Source organism: Ochlerotatus camptorhynchus, unplaced genomic scaffold (genome assembly GCF_037179485.1).
Source record: "Ochlerotatus camptorhynchus isolate MF236.1 unplaced genomic scaffold, CSIRO-AGI_Acam_v1.1 ptg000349l, whole genome shotgun sequence".
In the NCBI taxonomy this organism is placed as follows: domain Eukaryota; kingdom Metazoa; phylum Arthropoda; class Insecta; order Diptera; family Culicidae; genus Ochlerotatus; species Ochlerotatus camptorhynchus.
In genome coordinates, this window is record NW_027040837.1 from 326,993 (window position 1) to 348,648 (window position 21,656).

Consider the following 21,656-nt stretch of genomic DNA (forward strand, 5'->3'; position numbering starts at 1 on the left):
TTAACAAACTACAAATTTCATTGGCCTGATTTTCTCCAGAGCCTTTCTCTAATTTTGGCACTCCGACAAGTTGTGTGTCATGGCCTGAAGATATGAGTATTGGCAGCCGATCTATAGTAGTTTTACCTGTTAAAATGCAATAGATAGTAAAATTGATGATCCTTTTGAAACTAATATCAATAATTCAAAAAATATACCAATCTTTAAATATTGTACTCTGTGATTAAGAATCAAAAATTGTGTATCTCATAACATATGATTTAATTAACATATAAGATAAACCAGGGCATGTTTAACCTGGGGTAAGTGGGGATAGCCATTTTCAAAATCTCCATAGAGCCAACGACATTCAGATTTAAAAATGGTTATTCTCACTTTGGACCGGTGTCCTGCACGCTAACTTGAAGAAAATTACTCATTAATGGGTAACAGATAATCATTAGTGGGTAAAACATTTACGCTTACGTTCCTTATCTATTCCGATCAAAATAAAAATTGAATTGCAACCGTCAGTTCTCGACGCGAATTTTGTTGCAACAAGTTTCAAATTGCTTATCGCTTTTCAAGTTGCTGAAGGTTGAGTTTATTTTTATTAAAAATTCAAATATTGAAACAAGGAGTAAAGGATGTGGCTATTTTAGGTGCTTACCCCACTCCTTGTTTAAATATTTTGAAATAAAAATAAAATTTAAAATTTATATAATAATATTTATACAAACAAAAATTATAAGTAATTTGTAAAATTGCATGAGAACCAATAGAGAACTGAAGCAATGATGGTTATTGGTTTAAAATAGGTTAGGCACGTAAGTGTTAAACATGCATATATTGAACGATTTCCCATTCTCCAGAACGGACAACTTTTTAAAACACTTAATAGATAGATTTCTGAAAAATTAACTGGTGGTTTATGAATGATGAATGAATCAATAAATAGTTCAACGATATAGTTTTGGAATTTACTGACAGTGTCGCTGTTTTGAAAGGATGAATTCAATTTGAAGAAAGCTAAGATGAATATTTACTCATGAATGAACTTTGACAGGAGGCAGTTAACTAACGACTGTAAGAAGCAACATCAATAGCATCGTTTTACTACATTTTACAAGGCCTACTTTGATCAAATTTACGCAGCAATACATTTTACGGATGTTCCGGATCTTTCGGCGAGCCACTTGGAGCCAGTGACCAGCTAATATATAAAAAATCATAATTTTACTTCATTATATACAGTTGCAATGAAAAATCAAGGCATACTTTGATGAAATTTACGTAGCAACCAATTTTAAGGATGTTCCAGATCTTTCGGTGGGTCATCTGGTGACCATTTGGAGCCAATGACCAGCTAATATTTCAGAAATCACCATTTTACTGTATTTCATATAATTGCGGAGAAAAATCAAGGCCTACTTTGATTAAATTTACACAGCAATCAATTTTACGGATGTTCCGTATCTACCAGCGGACAATCTGGTGATAACTCGGAGCCATTGAACAGCTAACATATCAAAAATCAGCATTCTACTAGATTTCACATTGTTGCAGAGCAAAATCAAGGCGTACTTTGATCAAATTTATGTAGCACTAAATTTTACGGATGTTTCGGATCTTCCGGCGGATCATCTGGTGACCACTTGAAGCCATTGAAATGCTTATATATCTAAAATCATTAATTTAATACATTTCATATAGTTGCAGAGAATAATCAAGGCCTACTTTGATAAAAAAAAACACATAATAATCCAGATTAAGGTTGATCCGGGTCATTGAAAAGCCTTCCGGTGGACGCTCAGTATTTAGAACCAGGTTATGGGTTGATTTTGTTAAAATATTAATCAGCACTACCCATAGATGCCTGTTGCTGTGGATTTCCAGTACCACCTTGTTCTAGACGACTGGTATCTTTTCTCCCCCGATGGCCTCTCGGAAACCCGGAATAAAACCGGAACCACTTGGCCAATCTGTTCCAATTTTTAGTAGACCATTTTTCTACTCACTGTGAAAATTTCAACCAATTTCATGGTTAAACAAAAAAGTTATACCTATGCAAACATTGCTTTTCGTATACCTGTTTGTAAAAATAAAAACTGCACAAGCGCGTTAGGCCCTCCCCAGAAGTAAAGCAGGTGGTGTTCGTTTGAAACGCTAATAACTTTTCGGGGATAACTCGGATTCACATCCGGTCTTCAGCCAAGATGTTCCCAATACTCCAAAGGTGCTACATTTTGTACACGAAGAAAATCGACCCACTACAGCGCCACCTAGAGCCGCGAATGTGAAAGTGGCTCGCTCCCCCATACATTTTGTCGATTTTCCCATACAAACTTCAAGCCGTTTGAGCGAGGGGTTCCCGTGAACCAAATCACTTCAAATTTTGGCAGGGTGTTTCTGACCTCCAAAACTACCATTCCAGAGGGTAGCGTGTGAAATTCCAGACTTTGACTTTTTTCCATATAACGCTGAAACACTCTAATCACAGACAAACAGACATAACACTCGCAAGTTGTTCATCGAACAAGCATTTAACGGACAATTTAAAAGTATCGTAGTTAGTAGTACTACCACCTGTGGCGCGCATAGCCAATTCCCTTACGTTTGACGTTTACACACTACCGCCATCAGTTCAGCGTAGTGCCCACCACAGTGTACTCAACAGATGGTGGTAATGTTTCAGCGACGATGTTTTATGGTGAGAAATATTAAATGTGTTATGTCTGTTTGTCTGTGCTCTAATGCTCACTATCGATGTGCTCAAGTGAAAGTCGACGAAGAGAATCGATCAATGTTACTTAGGACCTAATGCAATGTCCAGCTTGATATGATTAAAAGTTTACTTATTCTATGAGTGACTACAGCAAAGTAAAATTACCCAAAGATAGAGTTCTGTCAACTAAATTTTGGGTTAATTTGAATTTTGCATCTCACTCACACTCTTTATTACTGTGCCATAAAATAAACGACAGATTCGACTGGCTCATGACTATCGTTGAATAACCTACTTGTGAGTATTTCAGGAATGGATTAATGAAAATGCTGAGGTTTTGATAGAACCACGGCTACCACAGTATTTTACATTTGATCGTCCATATACAGTAGCACCAAAAGGCATACTGTGGTGGGTTGAAAACTTGACCATCTAAATTGATCAAATCGAGTGAACGTGACTCAAATATGAAGGCGATTAATTTGTCGTGTACTAAACTTTTAGTACTAGTGGTACAGATATCTATCAAAAGGTGTCGTACTTGAAAGTAGATCATTACAACCTAAATAAAGACTACGATAACTACAACTATTCAGCTTGTTTAACTACAACAGGTCCAACAAGCTGCCCTGGAAAAAATATAAAACTGCAAATACCGAAAAAAAGAAATATGGATCGGAACAATTGGCACATAAATTGACGAATCCAACTTAAACTATTGCGCACCTGGTGACAGGAATAAGCACTTTCCGACGGTGATCAGCTAGTGACAGCCCTTGGAAATTTCATTATTTTTAATTACAGTGCTAGTTCGTGTAAATATCCCAAGTAACAATTTCCAGTTGAAGAAACGCTTTCGTTTTGATTTTGTTCAGCTGCATGTTGAATAATAATTGCACAATGTGTTCACCACAACTTTTATAAAACCCTTGTTTACACTGGTTTGGAGAACCTATACAACTGCAACACAAAGGTGTTGTCTAACGTATTCAGTAAAACGTTTACCCAAAATCAATTTCTTGTTGAAGAAACGCTTCCATTGTGATTTTATTCAACTGCATGCTGAATAATAACTGTACAATTTGTTTATTACAACTTCTGTAAAACTCTTGTTTACACTGGTTTGGAGAACCTGTTCAACTACAGCATTATATGTATACGCGGTATAGAAGTAGAAGCAACTTTTATACAACGTTTATAGATACATATTTAAACTCAAGCTTTATTATTTTGGTGAAAGCTCTTATACAACGTTTGTAGACACTTCCTGACAGCTGCTTTGAAATTTAGTGAGAGTAAACCTGAGAGGCGTTTGTTGCACTCTTTTATGACTCATAAATAATCATTGTACAGCAAGCGGTGAAAAGCGTTTCTAGCACTTTTTAATGACTCCTTAATAACCGTTGTGTAAGTACTCACAATATTCACAGATTAAAATTAGTTTAACAATTGTCGTGGTACGCCAAAATAATTGCTTGTACAGTTTTTATTAATTTAATTTATTTGTGCACATTGAAAAAAAAAATGTAATTATGCCATAATTCACATTCTGTGATCATGGAGGAAGTAGTAACAAGCATCTGTTTAATCTTTGATTGATATTCTTTCAATTAATCTCTCTAATCATTAATTGAGAGAATTTATCTAGAAATGTTATCGTTGATTATGTGATATATGTCTTATATTAAAGTTTGCATTTATTAATAACACCTATATATAATTTACCTCTACTCCACCGAGGGTTTTTTTTTTTTTGAAGCAAGATTCGAACTTATGATCCCGGATTGCTAGCCGCTTCTGTTTCCATCTGCTCTATTTTTGAATACATACTTCTCTTGCAGTCGAATAATCATTGCCTTATGGTCATATAAACGTGCCTATCACTTGTGCTATTTTTAGCAACAAAATTGTGGTTGATGGTTGGTCGAACGTAAACAATCATTTAAAAGTGCTCCAAGCAGCTTTTGAAGCTTTTAACCAAATGGCAATACAACTACACTATTGTACAACTATTATTCAATGTTTGATCAACTCAGGTGTTTTATAAGAGCTTCCAATGGTTTGTTTTGATGCGTTTATTTCACGTTCTATATAGCTCTTGTCAATCGGTTTGACTAAGGTGCTATAAAAGTTCTCGTAGGTCTTATAAAGCATATAGGTAAACCGAACGTAAACAATCATTTAAGAGTGCTTGCATCGCGCATCATCTTTTTGCAGGAAATCTTCAAAATCATCGTCAATCTTCTTTCTATCTACTCAACGTGCACGCAGCTAGCCACAGCAAAAAACAATCTTTTCTGCATCGCAGATAGAGTCGTCCCCCCTCGGGTTTTATCATGTTTGTTCTACGATTTTTATTTAATTTCAATGCTATTTCAATGATTTAGCACTCAAATATCTAATTCTACTTACCAGAAATATTCTACTTATGCCAGAGAAGAAAGGGTTTCCGCTCGGTTATATTCCTGGTGATCAGGCAAACTATCCAATGCCGTCTGCGACACAGGCACCTTTGGTACTGCCTTTGTTGTCCCGCTCGTCTGAATCTACCAAACCAGCCGTGATAACCTCCTAATGGTTTAGCAGTGGATTCAGCTATAAGAAAGATGATGTTCCTGCGGACGGAACAATATATTGTTTTGATTACTTCAATATGTAAAATTGTTCTAACAACTCACCTCAAACAGAAAAATTAATTGATTTAATTCAATTTCCAATGGGATGATCCTTCAGTATTGCATTCTCAGTTTGAATACTGTAAGAACATTGTTAACATTGTTTGTTCATGTTTTGCTGGGAGCAACCCATTTTTTATTTTGAAGAAATCTCAATGTTTTTGCATTTGAAAATTAGGCTTTACTTACCATTCTTACCATTCGCTACGTTTCTGTTCAAATTTGCTTTCTGTTATTGAATAAAGCAATTACAATAACACGTAAGACATAGTTCTCTTATCACGAACTTGAAAATATATGCAGTTTGACAGATGATCTCAAGTTCATCACCGCTACGATTACAGCGCCGCGGTGGCAGGCATATACTTGAATTTGTCAATACTATGATTGGAAACTGCGAATATGCACGATCAATGAGATCAACCCAAATTTGAGTTCAGGTTGCTCATAATCACAATAAATACAGGAACTCAGCGATGAGCCTCATTTTCCTGTGGAAAATCTCAAAAGTCAGCCGGAAAATGAGGAAATTTGACGAAAATTTTACTCAGTCTAGGAGTAGTACCAGACTGAGTGAATCCATTTTTACTTTTCTCGCAAACGGGAATTTTGCCGTTATCTCAGATATGAAACATACATTTTTCTGAATCTCGGCAAGTTTTTCACTGAGATCCAGCAAATTAGATTTGGGCATCTAGGCAAAAAATCTAAGTGTTTAGAATTGCGATTTAGATGTGACGCCCCCACCCCCCACCCCCTCGGGATTCTTCTTCTTTGAATTTATTACGTCCTTAATGAGACTTTAATTAATCATTATTTTGCTAAAATAAACAAGTTATATTAATTGCATTTTTGAAAAAAACAAGTTTTGTATGAAGCTGTTCTGTGTAATTAATATCAGAAATTTTATAGTTTGTTTTCAACAGGATATCATTTATATAACAATTAAAATTAATTAATTATACAGTACAAATGGTAAGAGTTATTTTAACCTTGAATTTAACTAAATTATCCACTTACCAAATTTAGTGTCTGTTTTGATTTGCACAAAGAACGACGTTCGCGATACAGGAGGTTCTAGTCGATTCCAGTGGAGATTTTCAAGGCTTCCAACTGAGGCGCCTGGTAGAGTGAATGCGAGTGACCAAGCGGACAAAAGTTCTTATAAATAATTATTAATCCTTTTACTGGTCAACTCGGCTTGCCGCATTCACTCAGCCAGGGGTCGATTTTTCAGAAGTTGTGGACGAAGGTGGTTCCACTCGAGGGACGACTCTATCTACGATGCAGACAAAAATATGTTTTGCTGTGGTTAGCTGCGTGCACGCTGAGTAGATAGAAAGAATATTGATTTCGATTCTGAAGATTTCCTGTAAAAAGGTGATGCGCTACACACTTAGAAAAAATCATGTAAATTTAGGTGCTCTGAGAGTGACATATACGAGCGTCAATTTTGACATAAATTTGAGTCATAACAGACGCAAAATATAGCTCAATCAAACGTACTTTTCGTCGAGCAACGAACTTTTCAGTCTCGGAGCACTTAATATTACATGACCCGTTCGTTTACGTCTCATATTTTATGTCAAAGATGGATTCCGTCACGTGTAAAATTAGTTATTTCTAAGTGTGTATACATGTAGATGCGAGAAATGAAAGAAGATTTTTCGAAGATTCGCTAATGTGAGATTTGTTGAGCATACATAATTGAGATGTAGATGTATTGCACGCAGAAAAAAAAAACATAGTTTAACCAAACAAAATTCGTATAATTTTTAACAAAGTTTTGAATAAAATATGGATCAATAAAATTGATGAAGTAATTTTTTTTTTTTTTTGGGAGTTGACCAACTGCAGTTTTAATAGGCTAGCATCTCGGTTGGGCTCTCCATGCAATACACAATACTTTCAGACGACTCGAGCTATGGTGCTCACTAGGTCACTGCAGCTTTTAGGCTCGTATTGTGATCAACTGTGTGTATTAGATTACGACCAGAAATCGCAATCGCAAATATTCCTCTACCTGTTTGTGTTATTAGTTTTTCCAAACTGAGCCCCAATTCGCGAGAAACCGGCAAATGACGTGCCCATCTACAAAAGCAACTACGCTCCAACCTCGAAGATCTCCGGAAATATGTGATAAATCATGTAAATGTAAATGGAATACAGTAATGTCCCGATTTCGTCAGCCTCCTTTTTTGAAAATGTATTCCAATGTTCTACAAAACCCATGCCCTTTTTCGGTTATCTTTTTGAACCTATTGCACCAAAGTATACTTTAAATATCCCTCTTAACGATGAATGAGAAAAAATTAGATTTATGGGTATGTGAAATTATTGAAAGAAAAAAGTCTGAAGCGCGGAGGGGCGACAAAATCGCGTCATTACTGTATTTAAAATAAATAAATTCATTCTTACCTTTTTATGGTTGTTTGATTATTAATTGCTATTATTACCTGCTTAGAGTTGGCTGATTTAAAATACTGTGTAGAATTTACCTCATTATTCTTCAGCTGTATCGATTTGCGTTCCTGCGTGGTTGTTGTGATAGAACCACGCTCAGCATAATATCCTGTAGTACGACTTGGGCATGCACCATGCAAGTAACTCATCTCTCGTCAAGATGATGGGATATGGGGTGATGGTGAAGGGATATAGAAAACGAATAAAATAACAGAGAGAAAGGCATTAGTATTGGTTACATTAACCCTTCCCTCCCCCCCCCCCCCCCCACACACACACACACACACACACACACACACACACACACACACACACACACACACACAACGAAAAAGAAACATAGATGCACAGACAAACAGAAATAACACATTTAATATTTCTCTCCACAAAACATAGTCACTAAAACACCACCAACCAAAAACACTCAAATTGACCGTCAAATGCGTGTTCGATGAACAACCTGCGAGTGTTATGTCTGTTTGCCTGTAATAGATGGGTTATTAGGAAAGTACAACTACATTATAACTATTAGTGCAATGGATGAACGTTAGTTTCGGGGTCATGTTAGTGTTGGAGTTTTGTTAGTATTGACCCGTATTCAGCCCTGTCGGCCCCTCGAACACTAGTCACAGCCAGTTGTTGTTTGGACATGCGACACTGTCACTGCTACTATGTTAGAGGTATGACCCGTCAAGTTTCGAAGTGCAAAAAAACTGTTAGAACTTTCTTATAAATTAACTTTACACTCAAAGCTAACTATTTACCTTAGCATTACAAAAGCGAATTTAAAATTACTATTTTATTTTATGCTAATATGAAAATTATTATAAAACTACAATTTACGGCTCCATGAAATTAACTCGCATGAACCGTTCAAATCAATGAACTGAAAAAAAACTAGAATTTTATCAAATTAAAAAAAAAATCATAGCGACACTTGACAAATCATCATCAAGCCCCTCATCCTTGGACAGGGATCAATAAAATTGATGGAGTAATTAAACAAAAACATTGAGTTGAAATAGGTAATACTTCTATGTTTATTGAATGGAGCATCGGTTTTTATTGATTCGAAAAAAATGTTTGCTTGCATCAAATTGAAGCATTATTTAAAGTAATTGACGTTTTTAGTTGTCTTGAAACGTATTTTTTATTGTTTCAGAATCAATTTTTTTAACATCCCCAGGTTAGGTTAGCTTTTTTTATTGAAAAATGAACCAATATTTTTCAATTCTGGTTACAAACAAGTTGCTTACTGAGCCACTGTTTATTTATTTATTTATTTATTTATTTATTTATTTATTTATTTATTTATTTATTTATTTATTTATTTATTTATTCATCAATTAGCCTTTTGCGTTGCACCATTTGCTGCGTGAATGAGTTGTATAACGTGTTGTCCTTGAGTGCCTTGATGTGCACCATGATGTCGATTTGTTATTGTTGGTGGTAATTTTGAAGCGATTCTGCTGCTACCTCGGCTGCCACTGAGCTGCTGATGGTGACGATGCTGCTTCAACAAGGGATTGTTCTGTTGGATCTCCGGAACCAGAAGAAGGTTGAAGTTGGCTAGATTTTGTTCCTCGAAGTTCGGTGAGACACAGGGGTACTGCATATGCAGTGCCAAAGAACGAATTCGTCGATGATCAACAGTGTAGTCTTATTTCGCCCTATTTCAAGTCAGCGCTGAAATTTCATATGCAAGTTCATAGTTTGCTTGTCGAGAAACTATATTAATCGACATAATTTTAAAACTAAAACTTACTTTAGAAGATCAAAGTTTGTAGGCAGCTTTTCCATAAGGAGGAACTTTTTAGCTTTAAATAGCAACGATGACCGTTGGAAACGTATACTTAAAAATTATTTAGATGAAACAATAAAAACAGTTTTAAACAATTTTATTTATTTGATTTAAATAAACTTCGGCATTCATTTGAATCTTTTTAGTGAACTGAAACAAAAAGAAATTTCGTATTAAATAATAACAAAATATTTTGTTAATTTACGCCTCAGGGTTTTTTTTCTGCGTGTGCCACCCTCGGGTTTTACTAGATTTCAGAAGCTGCCAACGAAAGTTCCAGTGAATTTTTCTGACGTTCTCGACAAACGAGGTTCCAGTCGATTCCGGTTGAGAATTGGGATGCTGACAACGAAAGTGGATTTCGACGGAATTTGCCAACGATTTCGGGGGAGAAGGTTCCACACGATTTCGACGGGGATTATGAATGCTGGCATCGGAAGGACTCAATTTTCGATTACGTTTTCAAAGGGACGTATATGTTTTGGCGACAAAGATTCAAACGTCAATTTCTCAATGTCTACAATAAACAGACACAGAATCTTAAAATGAAACATAATATTGTCTAAATCTACCTAAAAAAGGAAGCATAAATTGAACTGATCTTTTGTTTGAAAGAATCAACATTTTCTTACTATGCCATTGTTATTTCAAATGATTTTTTTTTATTCAAAATTATAGAAAAAGAAATTTGATTCAAGCTATAAATCGTTTAAGTCTTCTCGAGTCTACCTACTTAATTTGGTTGTGTATACCATGAATTCGAAAATGACAGGAACTTATGGTAAACAAATTGGTTATTTCAAACCATAGTTGAAAAACCTGCATTATATTTTTGTTTTAACTAAGAATAATTGAAGTTTTTAACGAAAAGTTCAATTAATTCAACCTTGAAACATGTTTGTCGCTATATTAACCTGGAAAATTGGTTAAGTAAAAATGATTTATTATACTTACTTTTTCTCTGCATGTACGTCCCTCCTTTTTTGTTTTATTTATATATTTTAGTTTATAATGCTTCTTAATCCAAAATGTAGCTGGCTTCACCATGTTCGTAGTTCGTAGTTTCATATTTCGTATGCTAGGGAGCTTAGGAACAAAAATTCGGGTACTGTCTAGCACTTTCTTTAAGAACAAAGTTCCTTAATCTCAAATATGATAATTTATCATCTCCGGACATCAAGCCTTCTAATATCTAACTGGGTTAATTTTATTTTTATTCGTAGGGTTTCAAAAGCAATCAAATAAATCATGAACCTTCAAGTGGTTCAACTTTCGGAACGATCTGATTAATATTATTTTGCATATCAGTCGATGTCTGAGTCGGTACTGTTCTCGACTCTAACAAATTTAATTTTATTTGCCTGATTCCTGAAAATTTGGCACCACCGAGAACTTCAGCACCTTCTGAGATCGCAGCAAAAAGTATATTTTGTGACATTTTCCGAGACTTAGCAATCAAACATCACTATTGCTGAGATCTCTCGCTTGTCTAGTTTAATGATCTAACTGTGAGTGATGTATCATGTTGAGATTGTCCTATAGTCTTGTCATATTTTTCATCAAACTTGAGTAATTCATTTTTAAGCATTCTATTCCAATGGAACCATATGGAACTGCTATAACAACGAATTGACCTAAAAAGGGTTTAAGTTTTCCATAAATAATTAGTCACGGGACATTCATGATTGACGCATCATGAAGAATGCTATTTGAAAAGTATAACCGCATTGATCATTCAGATACATATCAAATTTAAACGGAACGTTCAATTAATAGAACAATAAAATATATGCCAACGTGTAGCGGAAATATTTGTCTTTAAGAGCGACCACCTTGCAGAACAATCAATATTGTTTCAATATGTGAATATTATTGATTTTCAACAACTATTTGCTAGTTGATTCGAACATTTCTCAAAAGTAGTTAATTTTATGGTATTTCTAGTAAATATAGTCCACTTCAAAGCTAATATTTGAGAACTACAATAGTCGATTCGCTATTTCGAAATATACACAAGCACATTTATCAACCTGCACTTGGTAGAAATCGTTGTTTTAAAAACTATTTCTGGTAGAAATTAAATATATCACATGAGCTCGTGTTTTCCGTTTACATCTTTCTCCCTAACACAGACATCAGAGTCAAACGACTGTCAGTTCTTCATAATACATGTTGATTCGTTCATTTTAACCTACATACCAGTAACAAGCGAACCCCTTTAAATCATCATGACTGAAACCGCTGAAGTTGCTTCCGCGGCTCCTGCTGCTGCCTCGCCAGCCAAGACCCCGAAGAAGGCCAGGGCCACCAAGGGAGACGCCAAGAAGCCGAAGAAGCCAGCTACCCATCCACCAGCGAACGAGATGGTCATAGCAGCTGTCAAGACCCTGAAGGAACGCAAAGGATCGTCCCTACAGGCCATCAAGAAGTACATAGCTGCGAACTACAAGTGTGACGTTGCCAAGCTGTCCATCTTCATCAGAAAGGCTCTGGTCAGCGGTGTCGAGAAGGGCACTCTAGTCCAGACCAAGGGATCCGGGGCTTCAGGATCGTTCAAGCTCAAGGTCGAAGAAAAGAAACCTAAGAAGGCCACCGGAGAGAAGAAGGCAATGAAGGCTACCGGTGAGAAGAAAAAGGTCACCAAGAAACCCGCCACTAAGAAACCTGTTGGTGAGAAGAAGGCCAAAAAGCCGGCAGCCAAGAAGCCTGCCGGTGCGAAGAAAGCCAAAGCTGTCGTTGCCAAGGCCGCCAAGAAGGTCGGAACTGTGAAGAAGCCTGCTGCTTCCAAGCAAAAGGTCACCAAGCCCTCGAAGACCGCTGCCAAGAAGCCAAAGACGGCCGCCCCAGCCAAGAAAGCTGCACCGAAGAAGGCCGCCGCCAAGAAGTAAACTTGGAAACGACGCTCCCGACGTGTGCCATACACGAAATAATCACCCAAATCAGTCCTTTTCAGGACTACCATTTTTGATTTCCATTAAGAGTTTGCTTTGGAATAATCTTTTGACGTATGATTACGTCTTTCGGTAACATATTTGGTGGTGTAATTTCAAAAAACCAAAATCGAAAGCGTTACAAAAGTGGTCAGATTTTGACCAGTTATAACTCTGTCAATACCGGATGAATTTTAATTCCAAATAAGCCAATCGATGGATAATTTTTCTGCGAATCTGCTAAAATGAACATTTTATTAATTTTCAATAGCACACTATTGAATATTACACAAATGTCTAACTGTTGCAATGGTTATCAAAATTATCATCGATTGCCTGCAAAAAGCGCTTTCCCTAACATAGATTTCAAAATCAAATTCGGTGTTATCTCGGTCAATCCAGGGGTTTGATATATAGCTGAATACACGTACTCAACATCAAAACAACAAAACATATCATGGTACCGCTGACAACGTTGCAGATGTTCGGTACGCAGCAAACTTGAGCGATATGACAGCCATATCCATCCCCTGGGTCAATCACCGTGTGTGGTATTGTCCGGTCGGTCGTTATCAGCTTCATTGTTCATTTTCTCTTGAAACTCGGCATTTTTATAATGTCGCCCGTAGATCCGGAACGATAAGAATACGCCCTCACTAAATCGCCCATAACATGTATGACAACCAGGGAGAACGACACTTTAGGATTATTCAATTTTTACCCAATTCTCGCATAAAATTTTCAAATTCAATCCATCCTATCTATTACTTCTATTCCTATCTTTTACTTCTATTCCCAAGTTATTCCTTCTGAATACACACAAATTATCAAGCAAGACGTGGAGTTTCTCGCAGTTTTCAGGTCAACCACGAAGCACTCTGCCATATTCACTGTCAGTTTTCAACAATCTCATTAAAATAGACGTTACCGTTTTATGCGATAATGGCGAAGACACTTGATGAGTGCTGTCTTTTGTCTACCTATTTTACCGTTTATTTTCACAGATAGGCTCACGTTAATTTTATATTTTATATTTCTACCTACCATAAGAGACAACGCATGTATCTACAGGTAGGATTTGGATGATAATTTTTATTCAAAGTAGTTTCCGTTGATATCTTGGTAGCAAGAAGCAAATTGCTCAGAGTGTATATAGTAGCTATGCTTCTACCCGTTTCTTGAGCCTTTGTTAGTTTCCTGCAATTCTTGGCCGCATTTGCATGTTTTGTAGATGATCATCTTCTTCTTTCAACAGAAGTAATCTTAAACAATTTGCATTATGATCCTGATAGTCATGTTCATAAAACTTTAATATTTGAATAACAAGAACAAACTTTGTCGGATTCATGCAAAACTGTCATTAGAAATTAGAATAGTCGAAATTTTCACTATGGATTTGATTTTTTATGCCTGAATTGCAATGTTTTGACAATCCACTACTAGCGAAACAAAGGAAGAATAAACAAGTCCATCTTATCCCTGAAAAATAAGCTTGCTGTCTATAGATAACTTATTCTACCTGTTACTGAGTATGGTATACCAGCCTGGGAGAGTTGTTCCAAATACCATCATCTTAAACTGCAAAGGATCCAGAACAAGAGCCTTAGGATGATCCTTAACAGTCCCCGCCGACTCAAAATTCTGAGATCCACCTTCTGACTGGAATTCAGACATTGGAAGAATGGAGAGTATTCATCCTGGAAAGGTTCAGAAACACCTGTCTGAGATAAGATCATACGTGATCTAGCACTTTAGATAGGTAGGTTATCACATTTTTTAATTTCAACACAACGCACCCCCAAGGGGTATTCTGTTAACTAGTTGAAAAACACAAATATTAAATTAGAATATCCAATGAAACAAAGATGAAGAGTCAGATAGGCTACAATGTACAATCATAATCAACAGAAATAAACGTAAGTTTACTACTACTGTCAAAGCACCAACCGAAATACAAAAACGTCCACATACTAAAACAGTCCGTGAAAAATATGTAGACAAAGAAAAAATAATAAGCCAAAAAAAAAGCGGTCCAAAGCTTTTTTGAAAATATCATCATAAAGATGCTGCAAGAAATTTCCATCAAAAACACTTTTCTGATTTATGTTGTGGCCCTGAAAAGGGCCGTTTTGATGCTAGAGTTGATAATGCTAATTTAACCTCCGAAACCGTACAGAGTGCGTCCCTGTCGCTTCAGAGCATAGACGACATCCATGGCCGTGACGGTCTTACGCTTGGCGTGTTCAGTGTAGGTGACGGCGTCACGAATCACGTTTTCGAGGAACACCTTCAGCACGCCTCGGGTTTCCTCGTAGATCAGCCCGGAAATACGCTTGACACCACCACGACGTGCCAGACGACGGATGGCGGGCTTGGTAATACCCTGGATGTTATCACGCAACACCTTACGATGACGCTTAGCTCCTCCTTTGCCGAGTCCTTTGCCTCCTTTGCCACGTCCGGTCATTGTTGATGCTGATTGAAACTGTCTTCGGGTACTATTGAAACGAAATTGATGCTTAATTTTGACCATGAATGGCTCTTTTATACCCATTCGAGGGTTAGATTCTTCTTGTTAGTTGTTGTACTCTTGTTCTTACATCATTTGTGATTGGTTGAACATAACAAAATTATGGTATAAAATCGAGGGGAAGACGGTCAAAATTTTTATTAAACATCTTCGATTCATCGTATGCGCATCGCAACTAAACATAATGGCTCGTACCAAGCAGACCGCACGTAAGTCCACCGGAGGAAAGGCTCCTCGCAAACAGCTGGCCACCAAAGCCGCTCGCAAGAGCGCTCCGGCCACCGGAGGAGTGAAGAAGCCTCATCGCTACCGACCAGGAACCGTCGCTCTGCGTGAGATCCGTCGTTACCAGAAATCGACCGAACTGCTAATCCGCAAGTTGCCTTTCCAGCGCCTGGTCCGTGAAATCGCTCAGGACTTCAAGACCGACCTGCGCTTCCAGAGCTCGGCCGTCATGGCACTGCAGGAAGCCAGTGAGGCCTATCTGGTCGGTCTGTTCGAAGATACCAACCTGTGCGCCATCCACGCCAAGCGTGTCACGATCATGCCAAAGGACATCCAGCTGGCTCGTCGTATCCGTGGTGAACGCGCTTAAATTTCTCCATCGCACCGTTTTAAAACCGGCCCTTTTCAGGGCCACTACCCACAATCCACAAGAGAGTTTAGATGGAAAATTCCTATTGCAATTTAAATTGTTGTCCCTAAAATTGATGCTTTCGTATGTACAGTTGTTTTTGGTGGAAGTAACAACTATCAGTTTGCTTTACTCAAAAACAGATATAACGGTAAGACTTTCTTTAAGACGCTAGAAAAAAGCATAAGCAAATGGGGTCGAACAGAACATTTTAGCGGGAAGTCACTCCAATCAACTCTCCGTGCATCTTTTATCTACCGATAGAGAAAACCAAAATGGACCAAGCTTGATTGTTTTCAAGATTTCGTGCGTTTTGTGCGTCGATGCATAAGAGTTAGTCCTTAGTCCTATCGATCCTAGTCCTAGTTGAAGCACATTCAAGCGTCTGTTGGACCGGCGCCGTGAATCTGGTCTGGTGCGGACGATTACAGTTTTGAACACGGATACGAACAAACCGGAATCTTCAACTGTTTATTTGCTCGGGCACAGTAACGGAAAAATGGACATTATTACACTGTTGAATAAGATTTTATTCGAAGGAAGACGGGATACAGAACATTTATCTTTGGTCAGTTTTTAGGTGCGTTTACTTATTATCCGGACGGTTACAGCACGGATAACTTAATAGTACGTTCAGACTACAGAGTTATAAACTGTTATAGCGCTATCTTAATGGTGGTTTCTGTGTTGCAATTATTTGACAACCGTTATAACATGTTATAACTCTCCAGTCTGGACAGCGTTTAAAGCAAATCGCTGATTTATATGGATACATACTGGAGTTGTATAGTCTCCATAGTCTGCTATATTTTGGCAGAAGAACTGTGCTTCCATCTATTAACGTCCCTTTAAATAAACCACCTTGAAGATGTTTGGCAGAAGAGCCGTCTTTTGGCCGAAAAACAAGAAAAATGGCCTTTATGTACTGTTTCATACTATTTGTTCGGCTGCTCGATTATGTTGCCGACAGAAGAGTTTCTCTGAATTTGATTTTTTTTTAACATAATTTTTTTTTCACTTGTTTTTACCATAGTTTTACATTGTAAGTGATCAACATAAGTTATTCATTCTTGCCTAAAATTACTGAAAGCCATTGGCTAATTTTTACTTATTGGTATTTATCGTTTTACAGTGTGAACGTTTGTTGTATTTCAAATTTTTAAATTTTAAATTTCCCATCTAACTACATTAAATCCTAACTAAGCCTACTATTTACAAAGTTATGGGTAAAGATTTCTAACTTTTTCGTGCTCTTAATTTAGAGTCCTAGTTTGGTGCCAACTAGGGGTTGTCATTCTCTGGTCGATTTGATCGAGATTTGAACGTCGGCTGTCCGTGTGCGCGGAGGCAGATTCAGAATCATCTTCAGGAACTTGTTCTGCAAGACTTGGAGCTTCTTCCAATGTGTTTTAGCGCAACCTTTCCATACCGGAGACCCATTCTATAGCATAGGCGCAACAATCTGCCTGTAGACAGCCAGCTTGTTGACGGTGGATGCTTTCGATTGACGGTTGATGATCGGATACAGACGTTTCAGCATGATGGTGCCTTTTTTGACTCGGTCTTCCACGAGCGACCGGAAGAGGAGCTTACTGTCGAGAATCAGGCCAAGGTAGCGTACCTCGGGTGACCACTCAGTTTCAGCGTTCAGAACCTTTATCTTTGATGACGGTTTAAGCCGGTCGGTGTTGCTATGCGTTTTGGCCGCGTTCACACAAATCTTCCAGTCGGTGAGATATATGGTGTAGGCATCCAATCCGTTTTGGAACTTCGATACGAGAGTACGCATTACTCGTCCCTTGTAGCTGATTGCCGAATCGGCAGCAAAAAGCGACAGTGTTCCACCTTCCGGCAGTGTCGGTATGTCCGATGTGTACAGATGGTACAATATGGGTCCCAGGATGCTTCCTTGAGGGACTCCGGCGGGTACATCATACTGTACCGAGGGAGCACTGCCTACGTATACTTGAGACGTCCTGCCGTCGAGGTAGTCCGAGATGATCTTCACCAGGTAGCTGGGGAAACGAAATTGCAGAGCAGCCACAAATCGGCTGGTATTCATATGCATTGGTCGATTAAGAATACATTTTTCATCTCTCATTTTCTGTATAGCCTCAAAGGAATGAAATATTGAAATATGAAAATATGCCTTCATGTGAACTAAAAAATGCCAATAAATCAAACTCTTTCGTTGGTGAAATCAAATTGGTCGCCCTGAAAAGGACGGTTTTGTACATGTTGGGCGTGGTCTGAGATCAAATTTAAGCCTTCTTTTCGGTCTTCTTGGGCAACAGGACGGCCTGGATGTTTGGCAGGACACCACCCTGGGCGATGGTCACCCCGGACAGCAGTTTGTTCAACTCCTCGTCGTTGCGGATGGCCAACTGCAGGTGACGTGGGATGATTCTGGTCTTCTTGTTGTCACGGGCGGCGTTTCCTGCCAACTCGAGAACTTCAGCGGCCAGATATTCCATCACGGCAGCCAGGTAGACAGGAGCACCGGCACCAACGCGCTCGGCGTAGTTGCCCTTCCTCAGAAGACGGTGAATACGACCAACTGGGAACTGCAATCCAGCGCGGCTCGAGCGGGACTTTGCCTTTCCCTTAACTTTTCCACCTTTGCCTCGGCCAGACATGTTTTGATGTAGTAGGGTAGATTACGATGTGAAAATAAAACGAGCAGCTTTATGCTCAAACTGTACTGATGCCGTTTTAGCTCGTCGAAGTTGCTTTTATACCTACATCGAGCAGCATATTATACATACAAGCAGGGTAGCATAAAACGGGTATTGATTAAAATACATAAAAGGGGACGAGTGTCGGTTGCCATTCTACGGGTATAAAAAGAAACACCATCGTCTTAAAAAAATTATTAGTTATTCTGTACCCAAGTTAACAGCTTCACTATGGCACCAAAAACCAGTGGAAAGGCCGCCAAGAAGTCCGGCAAGGCTCAGAAGGCCATCGTCAAGGGAGACAAGAAGAAGAGGAAGCCACGCAGGAAGGAAAGCTATGCCATCTACATCTACAAAGTGTTGAAGCAGGTCCACCCAGATACCGGAGTCTCGTCGAAGGCCATGAGCATCATGAACAGCTTCGTCAATGACATCTTCGAACGTATCGCTGCTGAGTCGTCCCGTCTGGCTCACTACAACAAACGCTCGACGATCACCTCTCGCGAAATCCAAACCGCTGTCCGTCTGCTGCTGCCGGGTGAGTTGGCCAAGCACGCCGTCTCCGAAGGAACCAAGGCCGTCACCAAGTACACCAGCTCCAAATAAATTCATACCATCGAAACTACAAATCGGCCCTTTTCAGGGCCACCAATCGATTTTCAATGTAAAAGAGTTTAAGTTTTGATGATTTCTGTTAAATGTTTGGAAGCAGTTTTGGAAAAGTTCGCGATATTTTACGATATTTTACGATATTTGCCTAGTGAAACTTTCCCATCACGGTTCACGAATTCGTTGTTTAGACGAGTGTGATGTGTTTCATGTTTAGCCATTTTTAATTTTCATAAAGAAGAATCAAATTGAAATTGTTATTACATTTTCAAATCAAGTCTCAAATTGAGATCTAATATTCATCTGAGATATTTTGAGGAATTAATGTCTATTTGGTTTAAATTTAAATGTTTGATTTTCTCTTTTCGAATGGTTCAGGTAATCATAATAAGCTATAACCGACGTGACGATTGTTTAAGACCTGGTTGAACAAGCTATTCAAATGAAATTACGTTCTCGGCATGTAATGAACAACAGAAATACGCGATAATTCATATTTTCAGCGGTTGGTGGTTAATTTTAAATATACTAACGATACTGCTTACGACTACGACGGCGCCTACGACAATGACAACAGAGAATTTGTAACTTACCATTTGTCTAGGATAAACACCTTTGCCCGGCACCTCACTGGTTCTTCATGTCCGCTATCTGTCACTGTTTGCAAAATATCTAATAGCAATTACCTTCCAATACCAATACTTCCTGTATTGCCATGGTCATCTGGGAGGAGGGTCGCATCTAGTGCTTTCCCCAGGAACCGTTCACAGCTACTGCCCGTTCAGTCTTGGGCGTATCCAGCGAGGCATCCTTCAGATTACTTACAATCTCCGACACTCAATGCAAATCGCAGGCACACTTACGCTAGTTACAAAAAAACACACCCGTGCAAAGAAACGGATCAAATAAACGTCACTCTCGTGAAAGCACACCCGTTGTCATCGAACGGCAAAAAAAAAGGAATCGGTGGCAATTTTGTGATACGGATTTCCAAAATCAACCGGGAATGCACGAATTTCACCACACCCAACTACGAAACATGTTCAGAAGCACTTTTGGTACACTTTCGTTCGAAAACACTTAATTTAAAAAAAAAAATAGTTGCGAGTGAACCAACATCATTACCGCGTAAATTAACTAAAATTAAAATTATCGCTCGCGATGCCACAAATTTCTAGACCGGGCATCAAACAACGCAGATAGCGTCAAATCTTCTGTTGCTTGCTTGAAACTTCATTTTTCAGCTGTATCTAGGAAACTACCTACTGAGATTTTTTCTGACTACATTTTTGGATGCAGCACATGATTTTACATGGAAAATGACCGCCAGCGTACACAGTTGAAATATGCTGTAAGCTAGTGTAATTGAAAATTAATGGTTTGGACTTACCTTTCGCCATCCCTCTTCAGTTTCAAAGCTTTCACTTATTGGCTGGTTTGTCTCAGAAGGTCCTGAAGAGGATTTTGATTCGTCCTGTGGTAATGCGTTTTGAAATTCTTCGTCTTTCAGCTTTTGTTTCTTCGCGCGGCCCGCACCAGGAACACTTTTTCCCTTTTGAGGAGCCTTCGCAACTTCCGGTGATGAACCACCATTTTCACTATCAGATGATTCAGGTTTGGGATACGTTTTAAAATTTCGTTTGTCCACCACTCGAATGCAGGAAAGATTTTGGTTTGCTGTGGTTAACTGCACGCACGCTGAGTAAACAGAAGGAAGATTAATGACGATTCTGAAGATTTCCTGCAAAAAGTAAGTGTGAAAAATTAAAAACGATTTTTCGTAGATTGATTCGTTAGTGTGAGATTTTTCGAGCATCTAGAATTGAGATTTAGATTTGACGAACCCCTCGCACGTATCCAACATGATTTAGAATGAGAGTATTTTTACTATTTATTTTCAAGCGCTTTCATGAAAGAGTTCTTGCGATAACGCAAAGATGACATTGCCGAATAATTATTACATCCATTTTCAACTATCGATAATTTTCGCAGACAAAAATGTCCAATGTTTTGACAGTAAATATCATGGTTACAATGACAATAAAAATCGGTGTATTTTGAAAGGATTTTTTTTACGGGCAACTTTTTGTTTGGATGACAAAAAACAGGCAATAATGCTATATGGAAAGAGCGAATTTATGATATTCGTGGTGAAATGAAATAAATCCAAACGAATTGAAACATATTGATGGAGGTTCGTTTTCTTATATAATTAAATGGCAATAAAAATACTTTGCTGTCTTCTATTTTGTTTGCTCTTGAATATAATCAGGCTTCAGATTATTATTTTTTTGATCGATGAAGGCTTGCCATTATTTATTATTTGAAACTCCGGCTTGAGGAATATGCCAAAACCATAGAAAGCATTAAGAATTCCATCCGCTAAAAAAAATACAAAATTGATTTTATTTTGCGGTGAGTAGCTGGGTGAAGACGAACATTGTTTAAATCCATTTAAAATTGAAAAAAAATAAATAAAATAATATTATCTAAATCTAATAAGGGTCCGTATCATTAACATTAACCTCACCAAACTTAAAGCCTTATGAGTCCATAAGTTTGTATGTTGTATTATTTAGTTACACAGTTATGGGCATAGTGACATGACACTCAACTACCATGAAGAACTCTTTTT

At 38.1% G+C, this 21,656-nt stretch overlaps 5 protein-coding genes across 5 annotated transcripts; 3 read left to right on the forward strand and 2 right to left on the reverse strand.

Moving 5' to 3' along the window:
- The first annotated feature begins 11,857 nt into the window (after positions 1 to 11,857).
- On the forward strand, positions 11,858 to 12,551 carry LOC135709085 (histone H1-like). Its single transcript, XM_065231280.1, has one exon. The coding sequence runs from the start codon at positions 11,872 to 11,874 to the stop codon at positions 12,529 to 12,531; it is 660 nt and encodes a 219-aa protein (XP_065087352.1). The 5' UTR covers positions 11,858 to 11,871; the 3' UTR covers positions 12,532 to 12,551.
- Positions 12,552 to 14,694: 2,143 nt separating this feature from the next.
- Positions 14,695 to 15,208, reverse strand: LOC135709055 (histone H4-like). Its single transcript, XM_065231241.1, has one exon. The coding sequence runs from the start codon at positions 15,125 to 15,127 to the stop codon at positions 14,729 to 14,731; it is 399 nt and encodes a 132-aa protein (XP_065087313.1). The 5' UTR covers positions 15,128 to 15,208; the 3' UTR covers positions 14,695 to 14,728.
- Positions 15,209 to 15,218: 10 nt separating this feature from the next.
- Positions 15,219 to 15,703, forward strand: LOC135709054 (histone H3). Its single transcript, XM_065231240.1, has one exon. The coding sequence runs from the start codon at positions 15,288 to 15,290 to the stop codon at positions 15,696 to 15,698; it is 411 nt and encodes a 136-aa protein (XP_065087312.1). The 5' UTR covers positions 15,219 to 15,287; the 3' UTR covers positions 15,699 to 15,703.
- A 2,261-nt stretch (positions 15,704 to 17,964) lies between these two features.
- On the reverse strand, positions 17,965 to 18,373 carry LOC135709066 (histone H2A). The gene has a single exon (XM_065231253.1). The coding sequence runs from the start codon at positions 18,371 to 18,373 to the stop codon at positions 17,999 to 18,001; it is 375 nt and encodes a 124-aa protein (XP_065087325.1). The 3' UTR covers positions 17,965 to 17,998.
- Positions 18,374 to 18,631: 258 nt separating this feature from the next.
- On the forward strand, positions 18,632 to 19,045 carry LOC135709060 (histone H2B-like). Its single transcript, XM_065231246.1, has one exon. The coding sequence runs from the start codon at positions 18,644 to 18,646 to the stop codon at positions 19,016 to 19,018; it is 375 nt and encodes a 124-aa protein (XP_065087318.1). The 5' UTR covers positions 18,632 to 18,643; the 3' UTR covers positions 19,019 to 19,045.
- The last annotated feature ends 2,611 nt before the right edge of the window (positions 19,046 to 21,656 follow it).